This window comes from Calidris pugnax, unplaced genomic scaffold, assembly GCF_001431845.1.
Source record: "Calidris pugnax isolate Ruff unplaced genomic scaffold, ASM143184v1 scaffold44, whole genome shotgun sequence".
Taxonomy (NCBI): domain Eukaryota; kingdom Metazoa; phylum Chordata; class Aves; order Charadriiformes; family Scolopacidae; genus Calidris; species Calidris pugnax.
Genome location: NW_015094506.1, coordinates 7,397,772 through 7,420,259, shown reverse-complemented (window position 1 = coordinate 7,420,259; position 22,488 = coordinate 7,397,772). Strand labels below are relative to the sequence as shown.

The following is a 22,488-nucleotide window of genomic DNA, read 5'->3' as shown; positions in this document are numbered from 1 at the left end:
TTAAATTGCATTACTTTCAAACTACTAAAGGCAATTAAAGGGGACCTCGCAGATCCTTGGTATGACTCCTGAAGAGCCAGTTGTGTGGTGTTGGTTGATGCACAGCCCATGCTTTTTACTTCCCCCATATGTTTTAAGGCACCAGAGTTGATATTTAAGTATACCCTTTCTGTATGCAACTGCTAGAACCAATTAATCTCAAAATATTTTTGGCAGATACAGTGCTAAAAACAGAAAATAAACATCTGCTGTAGTCTCTATGGAGAGTTCCTTTGAGTTGGTCTTAATCTCTTGTTTTACAAAACATTGTTAGTTGCCTGGCTGACAATTAAATAGAAGCAGTTGCTGCAGTGCAAACACTTCTCAGCTGATCTACATGTCAGCTTTGATATATATTGAAAAAAAGAATCACTTGCCCAAACAGATTACTCCTTTTTCTTTTCCTTTTGTCAGAAACCAGCTGAAGTCTCAGATAGTTCTGGGTTTGTTTGCTAGGTTATGGATTTGTATTCAGTGTATGGTATTTAGTGCCTAGGGTTTCTTTAGTTATCTGGCTAGAATATTATACAAATAATTTGAAAGTCAGGAGATGCCCTCATATCTCTTTTTGTGTGTGCTAACTTAATAGTTTGCAAATTAGTGATTTTTCTCTCTTTTCAAATCTCTATTTAGTGTAAAAATCTCTCAATGAGTTCCTCTTACATTCTTTTTGAAAAAATAATACCTGTTCTTTATGCTTGCCTTTAATCTGTCAGTAGCAGGTATATAATTATAGAATTTTCCTAGTTTCCTCATTGGATTTACAGATACAGCTGCCTGGTGGGGTTGGGGGAGGAAAGTGGTGTACAAGTACAGAGAAATCATGTTGATGGGACTTTATTACAGTGCTTTATTGCAAACTCTAGCTGACCTGCTAGAAAGGTGGTGTATATCATAATAGCTGTTTAGCAGTATGGAGAGGTTAGTGGTAGTATACCTGAATCTCCTTTTTGCTAGCTCTTTTGTTAGCTTGTATTGATGACATTTTCCAAAACACCTTAACTTAGCTGTTTCTTATGTAACAGCAAAAGAAAGCTAGTGCAGGTGAAACTTCACATTCTGTCTTCTAGTATAGACCCTCAACTGCTGTTGAAGCTGCATGTTTCCTGAGGTCTTTGATCACAATTTTTACAGGACTATAAATTTCTAAAGCAGATAATACTGGACCAGTCACTTGGAAAAAAAGAAAACCAACAAAAAACATCAAAACAACCCACAATCATTTATTCTGTGTGTTTGCCTGCTTTATTTAATCACCTCTTTTCAACTTGTCTATTTCATATATGTGAAAACAAGCAGATCTAAAAACTCTTATAACTTCATATAAGGTTAGTATAGTATTTTGTAGGCTTTCTAAATCCAATTTCAGTTAATCTTGCTATTTGTGGTTAGGAAGCTTGTATGAAGAAAACAATGTCTTAAAACTACTGCTGCTTCTGCTTTAGGTAGGCATTAATATTCACATGAATTTGAAATGCTCGTATGCGACATGTTTAATGGAATGTTCTAAAGCTACCTTATGTTTAGTTGAGAATCAGAGCTGTGCTGTATTCATAACCCCACAGCTCCAGGTAGGGCTATTTTGTGATGTGCACCAGATTTAAATGGAGGGACACAGGCGTTACTTTTTTTTTTTTTAATCTCTCATCTAAAAATAATTTCTATATGGAATTTGGTAGCCTATTTCTCAGAGGCAGCAGTATTTATTAAACTCATTCTGCTGTTTCCAGTGAAATGACACAATGACACATGATTGACTTCATAATTTTATTATGCATACACTTGAAATGTGTCATATTCATCAGGCTTACATTTGTCCCCAACCCATATTTAAATGAACTTTTTGATTGACTGACTCCCAAACTAGCATATTTTTTTTCCTCCCCAAACCCTATGATTTTGCAAACTGTAGCAGATGTTACATGTTCTTATTGTAAGGGACAACTTGGGCTTGATGCTGTTCTCTGGCATGGGATGGATTAGATGATTTACTGTGTAATTATAACTGTGTAACTGTGCTTCAGGAGAAAAGTTTAGTGACTTTATATTCATGGACAGCATGATTGTTGCAAAGAGCAATCTTACCCTAAATTATGTGCAAGCTATACTAAGAATATAGGCCAGCAGCTATCCTTTATTCTGCAGATAATGCCAAAGGAAAGATCACTGACAGCAATGTGGGTGGCTGTATGCCTTTATTTTTGTTACTTCAGGTTAACAGGAAACTCTTTGTAATTTGATAGCTACTACTCTATCATCTTCGCTACCCTACTGCCAGTTGGTGTGTTCTAAAATAACAGGTATAGTATTGGATCATAGGGTAAAGCAGGTCTCAGATTAAGTGTGGTTTGAGGCTTATAAGATGAGATGCATACATTTTAATAATGGGAAAATAGAAATATATTGTTTTATTGAGTTTACTGAGTGATTGGTATTCATTGATTTTATTACATAGAAAAAGTATAAGAACAAATTCACACAGTTAGAAGTATGAGGAAAAGGTTGTAAACGGTTAGACCACCTTTCCTGTCAGTTCTTAACATTTTGAAACACTGGCTGTTATTTCATTTTTTAAGTTTCATAATTTTCCTGAACTTAATTCCAAATGACAAAAAAAATTGTTAGAACTTATCAATTTAATAATAATGAGAGTTTAAAATTTCAAGTCTTCCAAAACTAATGCTATGCAATATTGTGTATATTCTTCCTGTATAAATCATTGAAACCCCTTGAGTTTGAAGGGACCGCTAAGGGCTAACGTTCACTGAGTCTAACTCCTGACACTACACAGGGCAGCCTAAAAATTAAACCATACATCTTGGAGCATTGTCAAATGCTTCTTGAACATATGTAATTTATGTGTATCATGCATATATTAGAAATCTAAGATAGAGAAAATAGTCAAGTGGACACAGACGCAGATAGGAAGCATGAAGAATTAAACCCCGTTTAGGGTAGGGGAAAGAAAAAAGTTTTACCTGTTGTCCTTGAAAATAACCAGTGTAAAATCCATCAAGTTATTTTAGATGATGAAGCCCATTGATGTGGAGATTGCAGTAAGACTTCTGTGAACTATTCCTGAAACTTCAAAATGGGGGGCTTGAACGTCGTAAGTCTTTTTAGCTGAATATAATTGACAATCAAACTTTTGTTCTCTCAAGACCTTTTTGTTTTGATGTTATGGTTTATATTTCTTGAATATGCACAGCCTAAATGATAGAATTATGTATATTTAAAGATGAGATTGAGACAATAAATAGTTAGTTCTATTTAGTTTGGGTGCCATCCAGCAGTCTGTCTGGTGGTGGTGTATTCCTTATCAAGACACTGACTTGCATAGGCACTTTCGAGTTTTGCTTAAATTTGTTTTTTTTGTGAAGCAATAGCTGGTAGCAGAGAGGGCAGAACAATGAAGGTTATATTAGGTCCAACCAAGAAGGTCCAACTTCTTCCCACTTTGTCCTGAACTCTTTCATATCTGAACCACTTAGGGTGTTGCATTTTGTCCCACTTCAAATTTTGTGGCCCCTATGCCCCCAGGTATTGAACTTGTCTTGAACATGGAATCCTTTCTTGTCTAATGCTACTTCTTCGACAACATTTTAGTAAAACAAAGGAAGATCCCTGTGTGTTGGCTGCTATCATACTGTCTAAACGACTTTTAAGACCACAGAGAAGAGTGAGGTATCAGAATAAGCGGTCATGTTCTGTCTTTAATACTAAGTCTTTGTCTGACTTGGTATTCTCAAAACAACCTCATTTCCATTTGAGGCACACATTTCTTATTTGACCTTTGTCCTTCTGACTTTGTCTCTTCTCTTTGGGTTGATTCTTGATAGTCGATTCTGTCTTCTGAGCGAAAAAAAGCACGGCTTGTTTTATACAGTCATGGAACCAAAAAAATTGAATTTCCAGCATAGCACCTGACACTCTTCTGTGGTCTCAGGATAATAATTTGGTATGGAGTCTTAGAGGCGTTCTGCTTCTGTCACTTTCAAGAAGAGAGTCTGGCTCATGTGGTATAGTGGTTGAATTCAGCATGTTGTAAAACTTAAAATTCTTCAGATGCTGTGTACAAAATGCGTTTAATCGCATCCTCTAGCAACAGGCAATGGGACTTAAAGTGCAATCTCACATCCCTTTATTTTGGATGTGGTGGTTGAAAGAGCATTTTTTCTACACTTTTTCTCTTGACTTGACAATATGTGAAAGGTTTAACACCAGTTTTAAGTATTCATGGCCTTACTCTTAACAGTAAGAGATGCATTAGTCCATTTTCTGTCCCAATCTTTTAAAGACGACTGTTTTCTCACTTGGTCTTCCTTGATGTGTGGCTTTCCAACAGCAGCTGGGCAGAAAGCATGGCAACTGAATGTCGTCTTTTCTGCACCTCTGGTGAGATCTGTGGCTGCCTGTATCTGAAATCTTCCTCTGATTAGCTAGAAATGTTGAAAATAGGAAATGTGGTGAAAACCTTGGCTGATACTACTATTAGTTGTAGGTGCCATACATGGCACCTCCAAAGACCTGTATCCTTCCAGAGCGCAGAGCCTCCACCCTCGCAGAAGTGGGTGTTATCCTGATATAAAGGTCACTCCTCATTTGAAAATAAAGGCCTGAACACTTTGCTTTTAAATTATAAAATGAAAAGTAAACAACCTCAGCTATTTCCAGTATTGCTTTTACTGACCCTTGCATAGACCCTGTGTGTTCCCTTCCTCAATGAAGATGACTGTTCTTAGAATAGTCTCTGCCACTGAGTATTTTGTTCTCACCAGTCTTTATGCCTGCTGCTTCCCACTTCTTCCTGTGGAGGTTCTTGGGCCTCCACCCCTCTTCTTTAGGAGATGCCTTGTGTCTGTATGTATCCCCCACCCCTGAATTTCATTCTCCTTTTATTTCTCATCGTAACTAATTTTCTATTTCACTGCTGAAGAAGTGAAGTGTTCAGCACAATATGAAACAAATTCAATCTGAAAATGAACTTTTGGCTTGCTTGCTTTTGTTGCTCTGGAGATGGTATGGTTTTGGTTTTTTTAATGCACCCAGGGTGGTGCTGCTAGGTTTAGAATAAACAGAAGTGGGATTTTGGATTAATTTCCAACATATTAAATTGGTGTGAAGATTGCAGTCACATTGTTTGAAATCTGCTATGGATGTTCCTTGTCCTCCCTCTGCTGTCTTGTCCCTTAACTCCTATACGCTTTCTACACTTACTACTAAAGTCTGCCTGCCTTAGCGTAATCTTGTCACGATCTCTGAGAGAACTTCATCCACAGCACCTGTCCTTTGAGTCCTGCTACTTCCCCATCTGTTCCAAAATTTCATCTCACACACCCACCCTTCCCTCCCAGTGCCTTTTCAATGCTAATATTGCAACTGTTTTTAAAACCCTGCGGAATTTTTTCTTATTCTTGTGTAGGAAATACTGTTCCAAATAAAGCTCAATATATAAATATATGTGCCCTCATCTCTCTGAGCTTGGTTTTAAGCTCTTACAAACTTCTTCAAATCTTTGATTATAAGATTATTAGCGATGGCAGTGGAAGACAGGCATCCTGCTTTTTTGAGTAGTAAAATGCCTATTTTTAAATGTGTCATTTTATTTTGGAAGAAGAAAATGTGACAAAAAATGTTAAAAAAAAATAATCAAGAAATACTCTTAACTGCTCTTGGCTGAAATACATCAGAGGAGTGACTAATTACATTAACACTGCTAGACTTGAAATAAATGTGGTGTTGGCTGAAATAGGTGGCCTGAGTGGCTGACCCAGTTTGCATTCTGGACCGTCAGCCCTGACAGCTTTTTGGGTAACTCTCCCCCAGAAACAGGGGGAAACAAGTGCAGGACATACATGAAATTTCCAGGCTGTTTGTGTTACTGTCACCAAATGAGCTTCATCTGCATTTATTGCTTATAGAACAAGAACTTTTACCTTCCTCTTTAGAGCTGTTTAGAGCTGATGTTAAAAAAAACTGGCATTTCCCTTAAAAGACTAGAAATTAGTACATTTGCCAGTGTCACCTGTTAGTAGCAGTGTCTAACGAGGGGCTGTGCCTCGGGCATGTATCTGAAACTTCAGTCAAGTCCACCTCACAAAATATCAGTTATGACTGAGTTTTAGCAAAAAGCACAGACAGTTCGTAGACTTCCTGCATAAACACATTTTGAAATACACCAACTTGAATAACTACTAAGAAAGGGCAAAGATAATATTTTTTAAAAATTGTATTGGGGAAGGAATGTAAATGGAATATGCTGAAGAGCATAACTGAAAGAGCAGCTTACAAAAAGTGTTTCTCCTTCCAGCAATACCAAATCACATTTGAGGGGAGTAATAAAAAAAATTTGACATTTTTCCATCCTTTGCCATCTCTTGGTTCCTTCTACATCACAGCCTCATTTGAACTTCAGCTTGTTCCCAAAGGAATTACATAAAAAAAAACCCAAAACCATGTATTTTAAAAGTAGGCCACCTCTACTGGAAGACAGCATTTAGTAATCAGAATGAATTTCATGTCATGGAGGGTTTGATTTTTTAATTTTTTTCCTCAGCTTTTGTGCAGTTCATCTAATTTTCCCACAGAATGACTGAAGTATCTATGAATACGCATCAACCTTAATAGTTTGTTACAGATGTGGAAAAATTAGAAATGAGTTTATAATTTCTTAGAGTATGCATTCACTTTGCTAATGCTGGTCTCACAGCCTTGGTCGGAGGATTGTTTGGATACTCCTGGATTCCAGAACCTTCATAACTACAGAGGCTCTTGCTAATTATTGATACAGCTTTGAAGATCTGATTTTTCTTTGCCAGTTCTTCTTATTGCATTCGCCATAGGGCAAATTACACGTTTTTATTTATGCATGTATCTATGCATGTACTCATAAGTACACTTGTACACACGGTGGTTTTATTTGAGGTCAAAGTCTGGGGGTTTTTCATTGACAGATGGGGTGATCTGGTGAGATTGAACCCTGATGTAGGATTTAGGAGTAAGCAGCAGGTATACTTAGGTAAAAATTAACTTTGTTTACTCAGGTGAATAAAATGGTGTGTCTTTCTGAGCTTTTTTAATCAAATTCTTCTGTATGTAGGATTCAGATATCTATTTCCTTCATTTCAGTATCTTCGTGCACTCGATTTAGGTCTATGTTAACATTTAAGATTATCAGTGGTGAGAACTGGCTACTTTCTTACAGGGTCTTTTTTTTGGATGAGAAACGTCTTATTAGCTCATGTGAAAAGAGGCTTTTATTGACAAAGGTGGAAGCATTACAGAATATATTGTCTTTTTTGTATGCGGAACAGTGGTCCCAACTTGAAGTCCTGCAGTTGACCACTGTGCTTTTTTAGCAATAAACGATTAAAAAGTCAGTAATAAAAAATGGTGGGATACTGTAGAAACATCTGATATGAAGCATGTTTTTCAAAGCAAGTTAGAATCTCAATTTGAAATTTGCTCATAGCTTAAAATTGGGTGGCTGGCTGCTATAATTATGTATTAGATTTGGTCTCTTGGGCCATGGTAAGTCTGAGTCAATTACAAGAACTCTCCAGAATACTTAATATAAAATTGCTTTTCTCAAACCTAATAAAATTCTGACACTGTATATACAAGCAAATATGGATCATCCTATTGAATATCTGAGCTGTCCCCTCATTGATGCTGTAGAAGAATTTCCCCTGAAAATAAATTAAATTTTCTGACTCTTACTTAGTCACAGAAAGCTCAAAAGTTGTACTGTCAGATCATCATCAAAAAGGAAAATTATTTAGAAAAATTTACTTTCCCCTTTGAAGCATGTACTTCAAAATTAAATATATTCCTCTTTTACTTGATAGTTTGGCTCACTGGCGTGTTAAGTTGCACCTGATTTATTTTAAATTGAAAAATAGTGCTTTTTTGATTTACATGGCTGTCTTTTAAATTGGGTACATGTGGAATTTAGTATAACCATGGAAATCAAGATTGAATCAAGATAAAAGCTGCTTTACTTGCATTATTTTAAATCTGAGGGCAGACTGGTGCCTCTTGACTACCAAAGCAAATTTTGCAGGTGTGTGTATGTACATGTATGTGTGTTTATGTATGTACACTTATTTTGTTTCCCTAGCTCTTCAAGCTCATGACCCTAGTAGTTTCATTGGAAATCCACACTGTGGAATGACACTTAAAAAGCTGTTTTCGTAGATTGCCGAGTTGCTTCCTGTGTGTAGAGAATGTCAGTGAGGCTTTTAAATGTTCTCTTCAAACAGCTTTATCTTCTAGTGCTCCTGCCACTTGATAGCTCCCTAAAATGAAGTGGCTAGTCGTATTCCTCATGGGCAGCACTGCTGTTTAAATGTGGACAGATTCAATCTTCTTGATGTTCGCAGGCCTCTGTGAATGGGTGAAACGTCATTGTTTGGTTTCAGTATTGTGGGATTCCTAGAAATCATAGATACACAAAATGAGTGAAGTCTGAGAGTGAAATCCTTTAGACCGTAGCAGTTTAAATGGGATTTTACTCATGGTTTTAAAAATTCCATGAGCAAACAAGCTTATTATTCATATTGAAGTGACATAGGTACAGTTTTTATCATAACTGATGATTAAGTATATAAGCTTTGGATTAAAGGCTTTTGAGTTTATCTAATGTGATTGGCATAATTTCATTATAGGATGTGGCAAATTGTCCTTTCCTTTTTTAATTTTTTTTTGCCCTGGGCCTAACTTTGTCATTCTGGTTGTCTTGCTAAGGCTTCATAATTTACTGTTATTGTACAGTGTCCTTGAAGATTTCACAAGGGCCTTCTTACAAGCAGGTCATTGTAATAGCCATTCTATTACCCAATACACCTTGATAGTCTCTTCACTTGTTTCGTAGCTACTCTGTGCGGTCAGGTACGTGACATCGCTAATAAGTTTATTTTCTCTCATATGATGGTTTTCCTCTGAAATTCTTTTGCTTATTTGAAGCTTTTCTGTAGCACTGTTGTGTGCCTTGATCACACACATGGCATACTGATGGGTTCTTAGAAAAGAAATAAATAATTGCAACCTAGATTTGCAGGACTGCTTGCTTTTCAGCGGGACTAGAATATTTACAGCTCTTGGCATAAAGATATTTAATGGCTTTATACAATTCGGGCTGTTCTAGTAGCTTGGAATATAATTTTGGCAAAGAAATATTCTTGCTTTATACATACTGGTCTTGTGATCTTTGTTATTCGTCGCATTTATTTAAGCAGGTACTGTGTGAATTTTGATACAGATTTGACCACAGACCTGTATCAAATTGAAGCAGTAATTTGAAATGGACTAATCTCTGTAGGACACTCTTTTTAGTGGGCTTGTTTCCTGCCAAGTAAACTGTAAGGCGTGCTTATCCCATTACCCTCAATATAAAAGATCAAGTGTGTCAGCATCAAAAATGTGGTGCAGCCAAATCTGAAACACCTTTGTGATCACTTTGTGATGTCATTTGTCAGAATTTAGGAAGTCATGTAGCAGCCTGTGTCAGTGCAGCTGACGCTTGTGCAGACATCTTCTGAAGTATTGATTACATACAACAGAACAATGCTGCTGGCTTTGGCATCATACTCCTTGCCATCTCTCTCCCAAATAAATACTGCTTTGATTTGAAGGAATAACGTTAAGGCATTGTAGGTAGAGGATGCTGAAGTAACACTACCAGACTATCTGGTAGGATGTCATGATGGGGCCACGACTTTACTTAGAAATTAATTAAATGGCCAGTTTTTATACAGATTAATGTTCAGGCTGCTCAATCATTTCTACTTTAAGCTAACTTTAATCATTTTTTTATTTAAATTGGGTGTGATGGGTGTGGATTAAGTTTGTGATAAAGCTTTTTTTTTTCTTCCCTTTGCTCACTTTAAGACAATGGTTGACTTTGAAAATTTTATGTACAAGTGCTTTTATTTCATGCTGGCATACTACCTCAGACACATGAAAAAGTTCACTGCTAAAACTGGGATCTGTTCACCTCTGTGAACACGCTTCCACTATATCAGACAGGGTTATGTTTAGAGCCTTTTTTTCATGTTAATAGTGGTGTTTTCGGTGGGCTTCACCTGGTTATTCTCTCCTCTCAGAGGCAAAGCTGAGACATGGGGGGAGGAATCTCCCAATTTATCTTGGTGTGTAAAATCTTTTCATTGCAGTCAACTGGGTTTTAACTTGTTTTCTTCTACGTTTTTCCACTGTCCGTGGGATACTGGGATGAGTGTTTGCACTCATTGGGAGAGGGAATCAGTGGTCTATTGGTTCTCACACCCCTAGGTTATCATGTCCAACTGAAGTCTGCTAGCTGGTCAAGAAACTACTCCCTTGAAACAATTAAGTTTGTACGTAGGGAAAGATAATAGGCAAATATTTTTCTTTAACTGAGAACTATCGTTTTCTCATTTTTTAACTGCGATACTAGCTTCATGGTGAAGCATAAACTTAATAAAAAGGATGAGTAGTAATTTTTTTTTGATGATACTTATTTTCTTCAGGTGGTAGAAGTTGCTCCTGCCTTTGAGGTTAACTTGCATTTTTCACTTGGCCTGTTGTTTAAAACTTGTCAGACGCCAGTGAGGACATGCTCATTTAGTTGTTTGGTTTGAGTATTGCTGTGTGGTGCCTGGTGATTGCTCATGTACTTGGGTTGCATCAGGACTTTTTCTAACTGGGGGTTTTACCTATTATAGCCAGTAACGTAGGCCTTGGAGGGCAGTGCAGGCAGTGTTCTAGAGCATTGCATTCTCTATTGATCCCATCTACTTTAGCGCCTTAATGCCTTTTAATCCCTTACCACATACCATATTAGAAGAATAATTTAATTGCAGCACTTCTCTGTAAAGGCTGGGAGTCTGACAAAGCTGTGAAACTTTGGTTGTGTTTGTGGCGTGGTTTTTTTTTTTTTTTTTTTTTTTTCTCTCTGCATTTATTAGCCAAGCTTGAAACCCCTGTTAGAGACATCTGAGAAATGAATGCGGTGCTTGCTTTTTCTTTGGTGTCAGAGGGCAATGCTTTTGTCATAGTTTGACTTTCAGCCACACAAACTCAGTTTTTTGTGAAATACAATAAATAGATCTTTTGGAATTCTCTGTTTTCTCACTCTTGTACCCAGGAGCACAAGATTTTAATAAACAAACTTCTTTATTGCTAGAAAATAACAGTTTTTATAGATACTGAACCCTTTTAGGCCTTTCATCTCTTGACTTCTGTGATTCCAAGTGGATTTTGTACTGACAGCTGAGATAAAGGACAGTCTTCCTCAATTTCTGTTTGTTTTCTTCTGTTAGAGTACACTATAGATGGTACACTATGCCTGCCTCACAGATCAGTGTCTCCTCGCCAAGTAGCACCAGCCTTTTCTGTTCCATGAAAATCTCGTGTCTCAACTGCTTGCTATCTTTCTGTACTCTTAGGTATACTGTATTACGTTTTGGCTTTTTTTAAATGGAGAATAATATGACAAAAATACGCACATTTTCTTAGCCCAAGATGGCCTAATGCCCTACTATATTTATTTTCCCATCCCATTCCTTATGACATCTTGGTGGCTTTGTCTTCATTGGACTTCCTCAATGACGTGTTATAGGTGCATAGTTTACTACAGGTGTTTATTTTCTTACAGGTGAGCTTTGAGGGCATATTGGGGGTTAGTAATATCCATGATTAAGATCATAATGAGTTTGCAGAACCCTAGCCTGCAGGGATTGCAATGAGTATGTTCACTCGTGCATGGTCCTAGTAAGCAAGGAAAGAAGTGGGACCTGTGGAGGGAACAGGAAGTAGATCTGATTTACAGTGAGAGAAATGAAAGTAGAAGTGAAAGCCAGTTGTGTGCACTATGGTTTGATGCTAAACAAACACAGAACACATCACTGATAAGTCTGCATTTGTCACCCACAGTGACTTGTACACCAGGCCCCACAGAGCACACTGCTGCACACAGCGTGTGGATATGGTCACACTGTCTGGAGGCCTGATTACTTCTGTGTGCTAAGGTGTTACTAAAAAGCTGATCTTAAGCTACTTGCTTGAGGCAGAGCTGCACTTCCATTACTGCTATTTTTCTATCCTGTATCACTTAAAATTTTAATATTTAGATGCACCATGATGCATGTAGTAAAGGGCATGCTTTTGGGTTCACTTCCACTACCTGATTTTTGATCTGCCTTTTCTTTGCTTATGGGAATGCTTAGGTAGGAGTTTTCTGTCTTCCCCATGGAGGTACCTCATGCTGTAGCCTCTGAGGAATAGTGATTTCCCCAGCCTCAGCTGGTGAGTGGGGATAACAGCAGTTGACTATAAATCTTCCAGATTCTGTGGTCAAATGTATTCTGCTAACTTGCCCATGCAGAGAAGATGACTTTTGTGTTACACTCCTTACACCTTTGCTGTTAGCCCTGTCCGTGCTGTCAGTCTGTCTGGCCACGGATGTTCTGGGTGTCAGCTGCCATGCCGCTCTGTGTGGGCATTTAAGTCTGCAGATGGATGCTCGTGCTGGAACAGCTGCATTAGGCATGCACAGGGTTAGAAATGCATGCATTGCTCCAACAGTCGTCATAGGCAAAGTGGATTTAGCAGATTTGCATAGTAATTTGTTTTGAAGTTCAGTTGGTGGCATGGACTGAGGTATGGCTTGCTGTGATTTGTGATTGAAGTTTTTTTGCTGTAATTCTGTACAGAAGCAAAATCTTATATAAAGTTTATTCTAAAAAACTTTGGCCTGGGGAAAGAAACTTCTGCATGAAAGCACAGGATTTCAACAACTTGCTGTTTTTCCCCCCCTCTAGTTACAAAAAGGTAATTGCTTGAGACATCAGTTCTTTCTGAGCATTCAGTTTTAGAAAAATTGCCATGGCAGGCTTTGATAGCAAGGGAGACTGCTTTCTTCACTCTTCAACATACAGAATTGCAAGTTAGTGATATCCTCTAATTTTCCATGAAGACTTAAATCCTTTCCGTTGTTGATGAAGTAGCAATATTATGTAAGTATCCCACTGTAACGCTTCTCATTGACATCAAAGTCCTTTCTTCAGTTAGGACAGGTAGACATGGTTTAAAAAAAAAAAAGTTGTATTCTAGCTTTTGTCAAAAAGAGCGTATTGCCAACTTAGTACCTGTACTTTCTTTTCAAATATATTTGACCACAAGTTAATTGTATGACTTACTGTATTGGCTGATAAATACTAGGATGCTTGTGTATAATTTGCTTTGAGATACCTGAAGCAGGAGATGGTTGGTAGAACCCGATAGTCTGTTCTAGATAGCATGGTTTAATGGTTCAGGGATTATGTGCTGTAGTGCTAAAAGCCACATTATCGTGATATCCTTTTTCAATACATGCCCTGAAACATCTAAGGCAAATAGTAAGCACTCGACTGTTTTGGTGTCCAGCTGGTTTGCTTCCAACCAAAGTTTTGAGGATGTTGCTGAGTCAGGAATTACTCTGAAAGGTCTCTAAAGAATTTTTGCTACTGTTCGTCAACTGCAAGAGGAAATTGCAGTCCCTCCAACTTCATGAGAACCTAATTGCCGCTTCCTTCGGAAGAAAATCTGTAGGGCTGTGAATGAGTGAGCTATAACAAACCAAAAAGCTCTTGTGATATTCCTCCGCCTCCCTGGTTCCTCATGTTCGGTTTCTATTGCAAAGCCCTACCTAGCCTTTCTTCATTTTAATATACTTCAAAGAAAACAACCCTTTTGGGCCTGCTGCCTGTTAATAATGCAGCTGAATTGGGTTATCTATTTTGCAACAAAGGTCTTCTCATAAAGGATCTGGTAGGTTTTTTCCCTATTAGAAATAGAGGGAGAGCCATTGTGCCCTTGATTTCATTCTCTGAACTGAAAAAAATGGGGAAATACGAATTGGGGGAGGAGTTAAATCTTTCTCCCACTCCCTTACACATGGTTTAAAACCTGCCAGCCATCTGAGTAATTAATCAATCATACAAACATTGACCCTAGTTTTTGGACAGGGAAAGTATTAAATGCTTAGTTTAAAAAATAAAAACAAAATCCCATACCCCACCGAAGAAGGACATCTGTTTCTAACTTCAGCTTTTTATTTTTTTTATCTTTTATTTTTTTTTTTGTTGGTAAATCTCCCAGACAACAGCAGTTCTGTAGAGAGTTTAAATATGAAGGAATGGCAGGACGGGCTAAGGGCACTTCTACCGAACATTAACATCAACTTTGGTGGACTGCCCAATGCTTCTTCCCCCTCCAACGCCAACCACAGTGTACCAACGTCCAACACTGCCACCACCGACAGCCTGAATTGGGACAGCCCTGGCAGCTGGATGGACCCCGCAATCATCACAGGTAACCGTTTCTCACTCCTTCAGCTCCGCTGGCAAACCATCAAATGGGTATTTGGCACAAACTGATTTACATCTGGAAAAAAAAAAAAGAAGAAAAAAAAAAGTCAGTATGCGGTGGTCTCTTCCAGCTTCCATCCACAAAACCTCAAGGGTCCAGGAATTTTTGTGGAACCATTAGGTATAACACAGTGTCACTTAGGCCTTTGCAATGCATGCCCGGGACCTTTGCAGGCAGTCAGGCCGATCAGGGCTTATCTATAGGGTCAACGTAGGTGTCCCTTCTGCTGGATGGCATGTCCGGTATGTGCGCCGCTGGTCCTGAGGCACTGAAGGCATTCGCTGGACTTTGTTATTTAAAAAGGGACGTACTCCACTTGTTTATAAAGCTCTCTTTTATAAGGCTGTCTGGTTGTGTTTCCCTGTTAGAGAGGCTGAAGCATGATTCAAGTAGGCAGAGTAGGAGGCAAAGCATGCAGTGTACTGGTAGTCTGGTGTGGTAAGGTCACGTCAACAGGGATGCAGTCCTTGTGCAGGGTGTTTGATAGCAAAATGTGTGGTTTATGAACAAGTGCTCTGAGGGGGAACTTTTCTCTTCTCTGGATTTAACGTTAAATGTTTTGCGGGCAGGGTAATTATATGTAGTAACAGAAAAATGCATTCTCTGTACAAACTAATCATGTTCTCTCATTGTTGCTTTTTGTTAGGTTAAATTGACCTCCTTCATGCTCAGCTTACTGCTTCTCCTCTGACTTGCCTGTATCCCTGTTTGTTTTCTTCTCTTCATAGGTATCCCAGCCTCCACAGGAAACAGTTTAGACACCCTTCAAGATGACAATCCTCCACATTGGCTAAAATCTCTTCAGGCCCTCACAGAGGTGGACGGCCCCAGTGCAGCACCATCACAGACGCACCACAGTAACCCCTTCGGCACACAGATCCCTCTGCACAGAGCCAGTTGGAATCCCTACTCTCCTCCTTCAAACCCCACCAGCTTCCATTCCCCACCCCCAGGCTTTCAGACAGCCTTCAGACCCCCCAGTAAAACCCCCACAGATCTACTACAGAGCTCAGCGCTGGATCGTCATTAGGAAAGGAGGAAAAAGAAGAGGAAAAAAAAAAAAAAAAAAAAAAAAAAAAAAAAAAAAAGAAAAAAAAGAAAAAGAAAACCCAAAACGTTAGAAATGCAGGAAGTGTCCCACCCTGACTCCTCCCCATGCCCACCTACTGTTCCCTGTCATATCTTTCTTTCTGAAGAATCCAGTTCCTGATCAAACCTCCCCCCCAAATGCAATGCCATCACAGGGTCGTGACCGTATCTTTTTGTTAAGTTTCTGCTGAGCCAGTGTTTGAAATACACTGTTTGAAATATTTTCTAACCGTTCTAAGGAAAAAAAAAAAGAGAGAGAGAAATCAAAATGCAGTCTCAATGCTTAAGGAGAATATTACTGTCTTATGTCTTTTGCACATGAGTATTTCTGCCTAGTGGAAAAGTGTCAATCTGCAGTAGGGGAAAAATTGCAATGCAGAATCAAATGCAGAAACATGAAAAAGGTATTTAATTTAAATGAATTTACTGAACATGTGGGGCAAGCAGTGGCCTAGCATTTATTTTGCATTCAGTGTGGCACTACACAGGGAAATTGCTATGTTTTTTTTTTTTAAGGGGGATTTTGTGTCAGAGTTTGACATGAAGTGTGTTGAAAGACAAAAAACACTTATAGCTACGAGTAAGTGGCATGTTGCTAAAGAGTGATTTAAAGAGGGGAGAATAAGATTTTTCTTTAATTTTGGCTTTAGATTTAAAGTAAACTTTAATGTTTTAAAAGTATTCACAGATTTAATACCTAGCGTATACATAATATAATTATAAGCAGCTGAAACACGAGTGATATTTACTTCAGTCTTTCTGTCTCCTCTGTCAGTCTCTCTTTCTTTTTTTTTAAAAAAACAAAGATTCACCTGATTAGGGCACTCTGGGATAGCACTGCATTGGGGCCACATGATCACCATCAGGAGCAACCTCTGACCTCCTCTGCCTGCAGCTTTTACTTAACCCTGTAGTTTCTGGACGTTTGTGCAGTATTGAAAAGACAGGAAAAAAGAAACAGATAAATAAACATGGTTATAACCTGACTCTAAAACTAAAACCAAGGAAATGTACCTCTTTCTTCAGAATTAAAACTAAAATCTTAAATAAAACAGAAAACTTGATGATGACTTTATGTTTGCTTTTCGTTTTTTCAAACTTGGATTTTGAATTACTGCATCTGGTAAAACCGTATGTCATTGCATGATTTATTTGTCTCCTGTTCATCTAAACTGAAGCTACTTTTTCATAGAAATACTGCTTTGCAGGGTGACGTCTGCATTGAAAGGGTGGAAAAACCATACAGACTTTAAAGGTTTAAATGGATTGTTGTCTTTACTCGTGGCAATAGCTAGAGGCTGTCTGTCTCTAACCTTTGGTGGTGGTATCCTTTCAAATCTGAAGCATGAAAAGCTTGTTTATGCTTTCTGAATTAAATGCCATGTCACTTGGGATAGCATGCAATAACATGTCTGAAGGTGTGGCAGAGAATTCTAGTTATAATTTCCTCTTTCCATCAGCATCCTCACTTAGAGGTGCACAATATGTCACTGTACAACAGGGGACAAAGAGCTCGTAACATACAGGAGGCTTCCAGCCAGCTCTTAGACTTCAGCAGAGATCAGTCTTGGTGTTTAGAACCAGCAAACTCGTGACTGGGCTGCTGGGTTGGCGTGGCTCATGAGAGACAGCCGAGAGCCTGAGGTGCTAAAGTGCCTGTGCAGAAGGATTTCTCAGCTGTGTGGTTCAGGCTGGCTGCCCTCCTGAAATGCTTTCCCCTGGCAGGGGGGAGGAAGGGAATTCACCATGTTGAACTGTGGGCACCTCACAGGGGGGAGACCAGGCTTTCACTGTGCAGGGAAGGGAAGCCGGTCCTGAATCAATCGCTGGGCAGGGGAACCAGGCACTGAATATGCATAAAGTGACTAAATATCCTGATTTCTAAAACATCCAATTGTTGGCGATTGCCTGCTTTGGCTCTTTTATCCGTGTAGCCGTTTAGTGCTGCAGTTACTGTCTGTGTGCAGGAACTGCGTGTACTGTTTCTGGACAGGCATCGCTGGTGTGCCCTGGTTACTTAAGAGAACGTGTGCACCCTGTGATGCCAACACCCTCCAGCAAAACAAACCTTTTCTTCAGCAGGTCAGTCCCTGCACAGTCCCCTGCTGTCAGGGCTGGGGGTGGAGGGAGAAGCTGTGACCGCAGGCAGGGAGCACTCTCCTGCGGCAGCAACCCAGGAGAACAGTCTGCTGGAGGTGCTGGTGAAGATGCAATGGACTTTTTGTCTGCTTGGTTTTTTCTTCTTGTAATGTTTTGTGTTTTGTTTTTTTTTTTTTCTTTTCCTCCTTCCCCTGATGTTAAACATTTTCCATCTTTAACCTTTCTCTTTTAGAAGTGTGCCTTTCCTGACCCTGAAAATAAACAAACCTCCCAAAAAGCAGGTATAGCTGCTTCCTGTGTACCACAGCAATTCCTGAAGCTGCTGCCTTAGGTTTTTAATCAATTTGTCTCTTTGTGGCAGTTTAGGATGTGCTAAGGGAAACCTGTGTCTGTTTGGTTTGTTGCCACAAGAAAATAGGCTTCAGCTGCTCAGGACTGTGCTTATTCCCTGCCGCCATCCAGTAGCTTCTGTGGTCGGCCCACTGACAAACTGAGCCTGAAGGAAAAGGCTTGCAATTAGAATGATTTTTCTCTTTATGGTGCCACGCTCCCCCCTGCCCCCAAGAAAGCCATGGGTGGCATTGGTTGGGTAGCATTGATGTTTGAGCATTAAAATATATCAGTGCCCAAGTTGATGTGTGGGGGTGCAGCTTCTCCCTCTTGTAGCCTACTTATATCTTACTGTCAGGTGCTGATTCCTGCATGCCCCTCGTCAGGAAGGAACCTGGCATTTGTCTCTGTCCAGCCATGTGGAGCTCTCTTAGTTTCTTCTGAGGTTTTTTTTGTTGTTGTTGTTGGACTGTTCCTGCACCAAGAAATCCTGTACAGGAGCCTTTACTGAAAAGAGGGCATCTGTGTGTCTTCTTTGTCCGTGTGGTCATCTCTGTGCATGGTCTGTTGTTTATGTATTGTATGGGCACGTGCAGCTCTTGCTTTAAGCCAGGAAGAGTGCTTGACTGCAAGGCTGGTGACCCAGGACTTAGCAAAACATTTGGTAGATGGTGCCTGGCAGAGGTGAAATTGGAGAAAGAGAATGGACCAGGTTCTTCCTCCATAACAGTTACACAGGTGTGTTGAGGGAAGAGAGGGAGTTATTAGCCGTTATTGTGTTGGTACGATAAGTTCAAATTCAAGCATGGTAGTTCGGGCGTCAGCAGTGCTGGAGTGATGCTAAGGGTTCCTGGCTTTTCTTAAAATTTTGAATATTTAATAAGGCAATGATGTTTCTGGAGTACAGCAAGGAGTTTAATATCGCCTTCTAGGTAAGGTGAAGAGCCATTGGATTAATTCCTTTCCCTTGTGTAACTTCCATTTCCTACTTGCAAGTCAAGCGTGAGCAGGTCTGTGCCCTTAAGTGCAGTGTCTTGACAGGGCTGTTTTAACTATACTTTACACGTCATTGCCAATTTCCGTGACAGTTTTTAATCATGGAGTTAAACAGTTTGTATTCTAGTTCCTGAACTCATAATTTTTGTTTTCCTTCTCCTCCATCATGGACTCTGTCCTTCAGAAAGTTTTTGTCCAAGATGCTGTTTTCATCATAGATGTTTAATATGTTGGATTTTAGGGAAAATGCAGTGTGTTTGGATTTTCTTGTGTGGGGTGGCTTTTTTGGTGGTGGTTTTGTGTGTTTGGTGGGATTTTTTGGTTAGTTGGTTTTTTTTACAGCTCTGTAGAGGTGACCATGCTGCTGTGGAGATGTCTCAGCCTTGAACACCCTTTTTTTCCTCTGTCAAGGGGCCATGCACCAATTTCCTCCCTCACCCTCTCAATGGAGCTTAGAAAAATCCAGTTGAAAAGGATTGTAGAACAGTTACTGGAGTGCATCTCCAGTATCCCTCTCCTCAGGATGCATGGAAGTTGCCCTAATTTGCAAAGGAGCTTAGGTTTGATCTCCAAATCTACGTTGGCCTGGTGTTCGTCTCCAGTTGGTCTATCCAAATCCGTTGGTCTCCAGCGTATGTCAATCCACCGTGTGGCAGGTCCTGTATTGCCCTGGGACTGATTCCCTCCAGGGAATGCTGTCTGCTGGAGTAAAAACTTACTGCTCAGAGCTGAGGTGTGTCAAGAAGTATTGGGAGGTGGCATGGTGCTTGAAGGGTTCAGGGACTGGAGTTGTCACCAGCCCTACTTGAAGGGGTTGTTTGTACTCCTGATTCAAGGGGAATGAGCTCTTCTACAGTCCAGCTGGAGCTGCTGGTGACAAAGCAAGTAATGTAATTTGACAGGAATGTATGTCTGTTAAGAGTAGTTGTTGCCTTATATCTTCCAGCAGTGTGTTTCTATGTCACTACCTATCGAAGGGCTTCTACTTCACTGATTTATTGTCAGGTGTTGTGGTTGAATATGGATATAGTAACTGCAAGAACTTGTGCTCCTTCCTTTTCTCCCAAATCCCAGCATCTCTTTTTCCTCAAGGCATTCCACTGGTCCTTGTCTATATATGGGTTTTGCTGTAAATGAAGCTGCTCAGGAGGATAAAGGTGAAATATTGTCGTAGCTTTGAGATATAGTGTAAGAAATGCTGTAGCCTCAGTAGGCTTTGATCTACGTGTGAGAGCACTGTATATGAGCAGGATCTTCATCTCCCCTTCTTTCTGGGGTTTGCCTCTGCCCTAGGCTTACTGCTGTTGTGTTTATGTGGCAAAGTGAAGGTTCCTGAGATGGAAATGGTCAAGTGAAGTTCTTGCCATACAAGTACAGGGAGTGAGAGCCCCTTGCGGGGGCTGAATTGCTCCACCATGCTGTCTGAATTGGTTTGAGGTTAGCTGAGTCATGGCAGCAACATATCTGTTACTGTTTTTGCTGATGAAAAGCACTGTTTCAGGGTGGTGCTGATGGCAGTGATGGTAGGTGTGGTAAGACGTTTTAAACAGAGGGTGTCACTGTGAAGGACAACAGTCTAAAAAACCCTTGCTCATCTAAAGCTGACGGGATGCCTGACCTGTGGTGTTCACGAGGAGCCCATCTCCTGGAACACGTGAGGTGGGGTCTCTCAGTGGGATACAGTCATTCCACAGTTACCGTTGTGTTCTCCTGTGGAATCTTGCTGGACTACTCTTTTCTGTCTTCAGACTTAAAGATTTGACAAATACCTCTTCATTTCAGAGGTGCCTGCAGAGGGTGGGACTTGCTCAGCTCTCTCCTCTTCCTACCAGCACAGCAAATAGTAGTCAGAAAGCTTGTGCTGGGAGACAGTGGCTGTTCTTTTCAGGATCACAAGGAATATCTTCTTGGAATGTAACGGCTTTAGCATTTGAATGTTACAGGTCCCAGCATTAACTTTGCCCAGATCTTCAGGGAGGGTCTGAAGTTTCTTCTGTCGGTGCTGACAGTGTGAAGAGGCTGGAACGGTGAGCTTCACTGAAGGATTTGAAGTTGTGACCAAAATTTATTAAGCTCTTTCTAGGTAAGCTTGCAGGCTGAGGTTTCCAATGTGGAGTCTGAAGCTTAAAATCTTATTTAAAAAAAAAAAAAACAACCCACAAAAAAGCCCAAAAAACCCCCAAAAAACTGAGGGTGCTTTCTCTCTTTATTCAGCCCTGAGCAGAAAGCAACTGTTTGTGAGGTTTGCCTGGGACACAAATTGGCAATGAGCTGACCTTCAGCTGTCTCCATCCATCTTCAGATGATTTCCTCCAGTTTCAGGGCCTCTTTCTATTGGATATAGCATACATATTTTTTAAATTTAAATTATAAATAGGAATGTGATCTATCATATATTATGTAATTGGATATTTCATGTGATGTTGCATAAAACATTGCAACTAAACCTCTCAGAGCTTCAGTTGTAGGGAGGCCAGGATCTTCAACGGCTGGAAAGCTCGTTCCCTAGCATGGGGAAAAGTGGGATTTCTCTGGTCTGCGGGGGGGAGATGGTAGGGAGGGCAGCACCTGGTGTGGGGCTCTGGTGAAGAAGGTTTGGGTAGATGGCATCCCAGTGGCAACAGCTGATTGATGTGGCAAGAATGTGTGGGACTATGGGCTTGTGAGGTTTGTTTCTTCCCATTTACAAATCACTTAAAGCTTTGATATAGTTACTTTCCTTCTTCCTCTTTTGGTAAATAAATGTCTTACTGATGGTGCCTTTCTGGGGTGAAGCTGAATGTTGCTCTTCACAACCTTAACGTGTCTATTTGTGCTGGTCCAAGGCAAGAAGGAGCTGAGGTAAAGATTGAGGGGTTGGTAAGGAAATTCATGGTAGAGTTGGGCTTCTTGCCCTTAACCCATCTTTCTTGTTGGTTTTGGTCTCCTGCAAGCTTGAGATGACTTTTGAGGAAGATCTGGCTGTGCTCCTCCCTGCTGGAGGCACTTGGCTAAGACTGCCAGGGTTTTGGGGATCAAATTTTGCTCTGACAAGCTCTAGGCAATCCTGCTTCAGCAGGGGAGTTGGACTAGATGATCTCTATGGTCCCTTCCAACTCTAGAAATTCAGTGAAATTCAGTGAAATTCAGTGAAATTTTTGTGGGAGAAAGCTTAACTTTGTACACACAAAAAAAGTCAGGGAAACATTACCCAAGGAAACTTTTCCATTTTGTCAAGTAAGTAATTTTTAAATATCAGTTGTGTAAAATTCTTGTTTCAAGTCTACGTTTTTTTTCTCTGTATGAAAAACTACTGTGTCAGTTTTTTATTGAACATGCTAACTTTTTGTTATGACACTTCAAAATCAGCACCTTTCTGGGCACGTTTGGCAAAAGATTTTTGTATCTAAAATGTGCGTCACTTCAGTTTGCAGTGAATGCGGGTGTCAATCTCTAATCTTACACAGCAAAACATCCCACTTCTGGTTTCAAAGCCTTGCTTGGATCCAGGCAGCAGCAAGCTGTGTCCCATATCATAGAATTGTCTAGGCTGGAAGGAACCTTTCA

General features: G+C 40.0%; 1 protein-coding gene across 8 annotated transcripts in view; it reads left to right on the top strand.

The window, feature by feature from the left end:
* CNOT4 (CCR4-NOT transcription complex subunit 4) overlaps window positions 1-16,586 on the top strand; it is an 82,278-nt gene extending 65,692 nt beyond the window's left edge. For 5 of the 8 annotated variants that reach the window (XM_014964216.1, XM_014964215.1, XM_014964217.1 and 2 more), the window contains 2 exons: window positions 14,158-14,370; window positions 15,156-16,586. In XM_014964216.1, the coding sequence (XP_014819702.1) occupies window positions 14,158-14,370; window positions 15,156-15,457 (515 nt within the window). In that variant the 3' untranslated portion in view covers window positions 15,458-16,586. The remainder of the gene's footprint in view (window positions 1-14,157; window positions 14,371-15,155) is intronic. The other 3 variants (XM_014964220.1, XM_014964222.1, XM_014964221.1) reach the window with 1 other exon arrangement.
* Window positions 16,587-22,488: the final 5,902 nt, after the last annotated feature.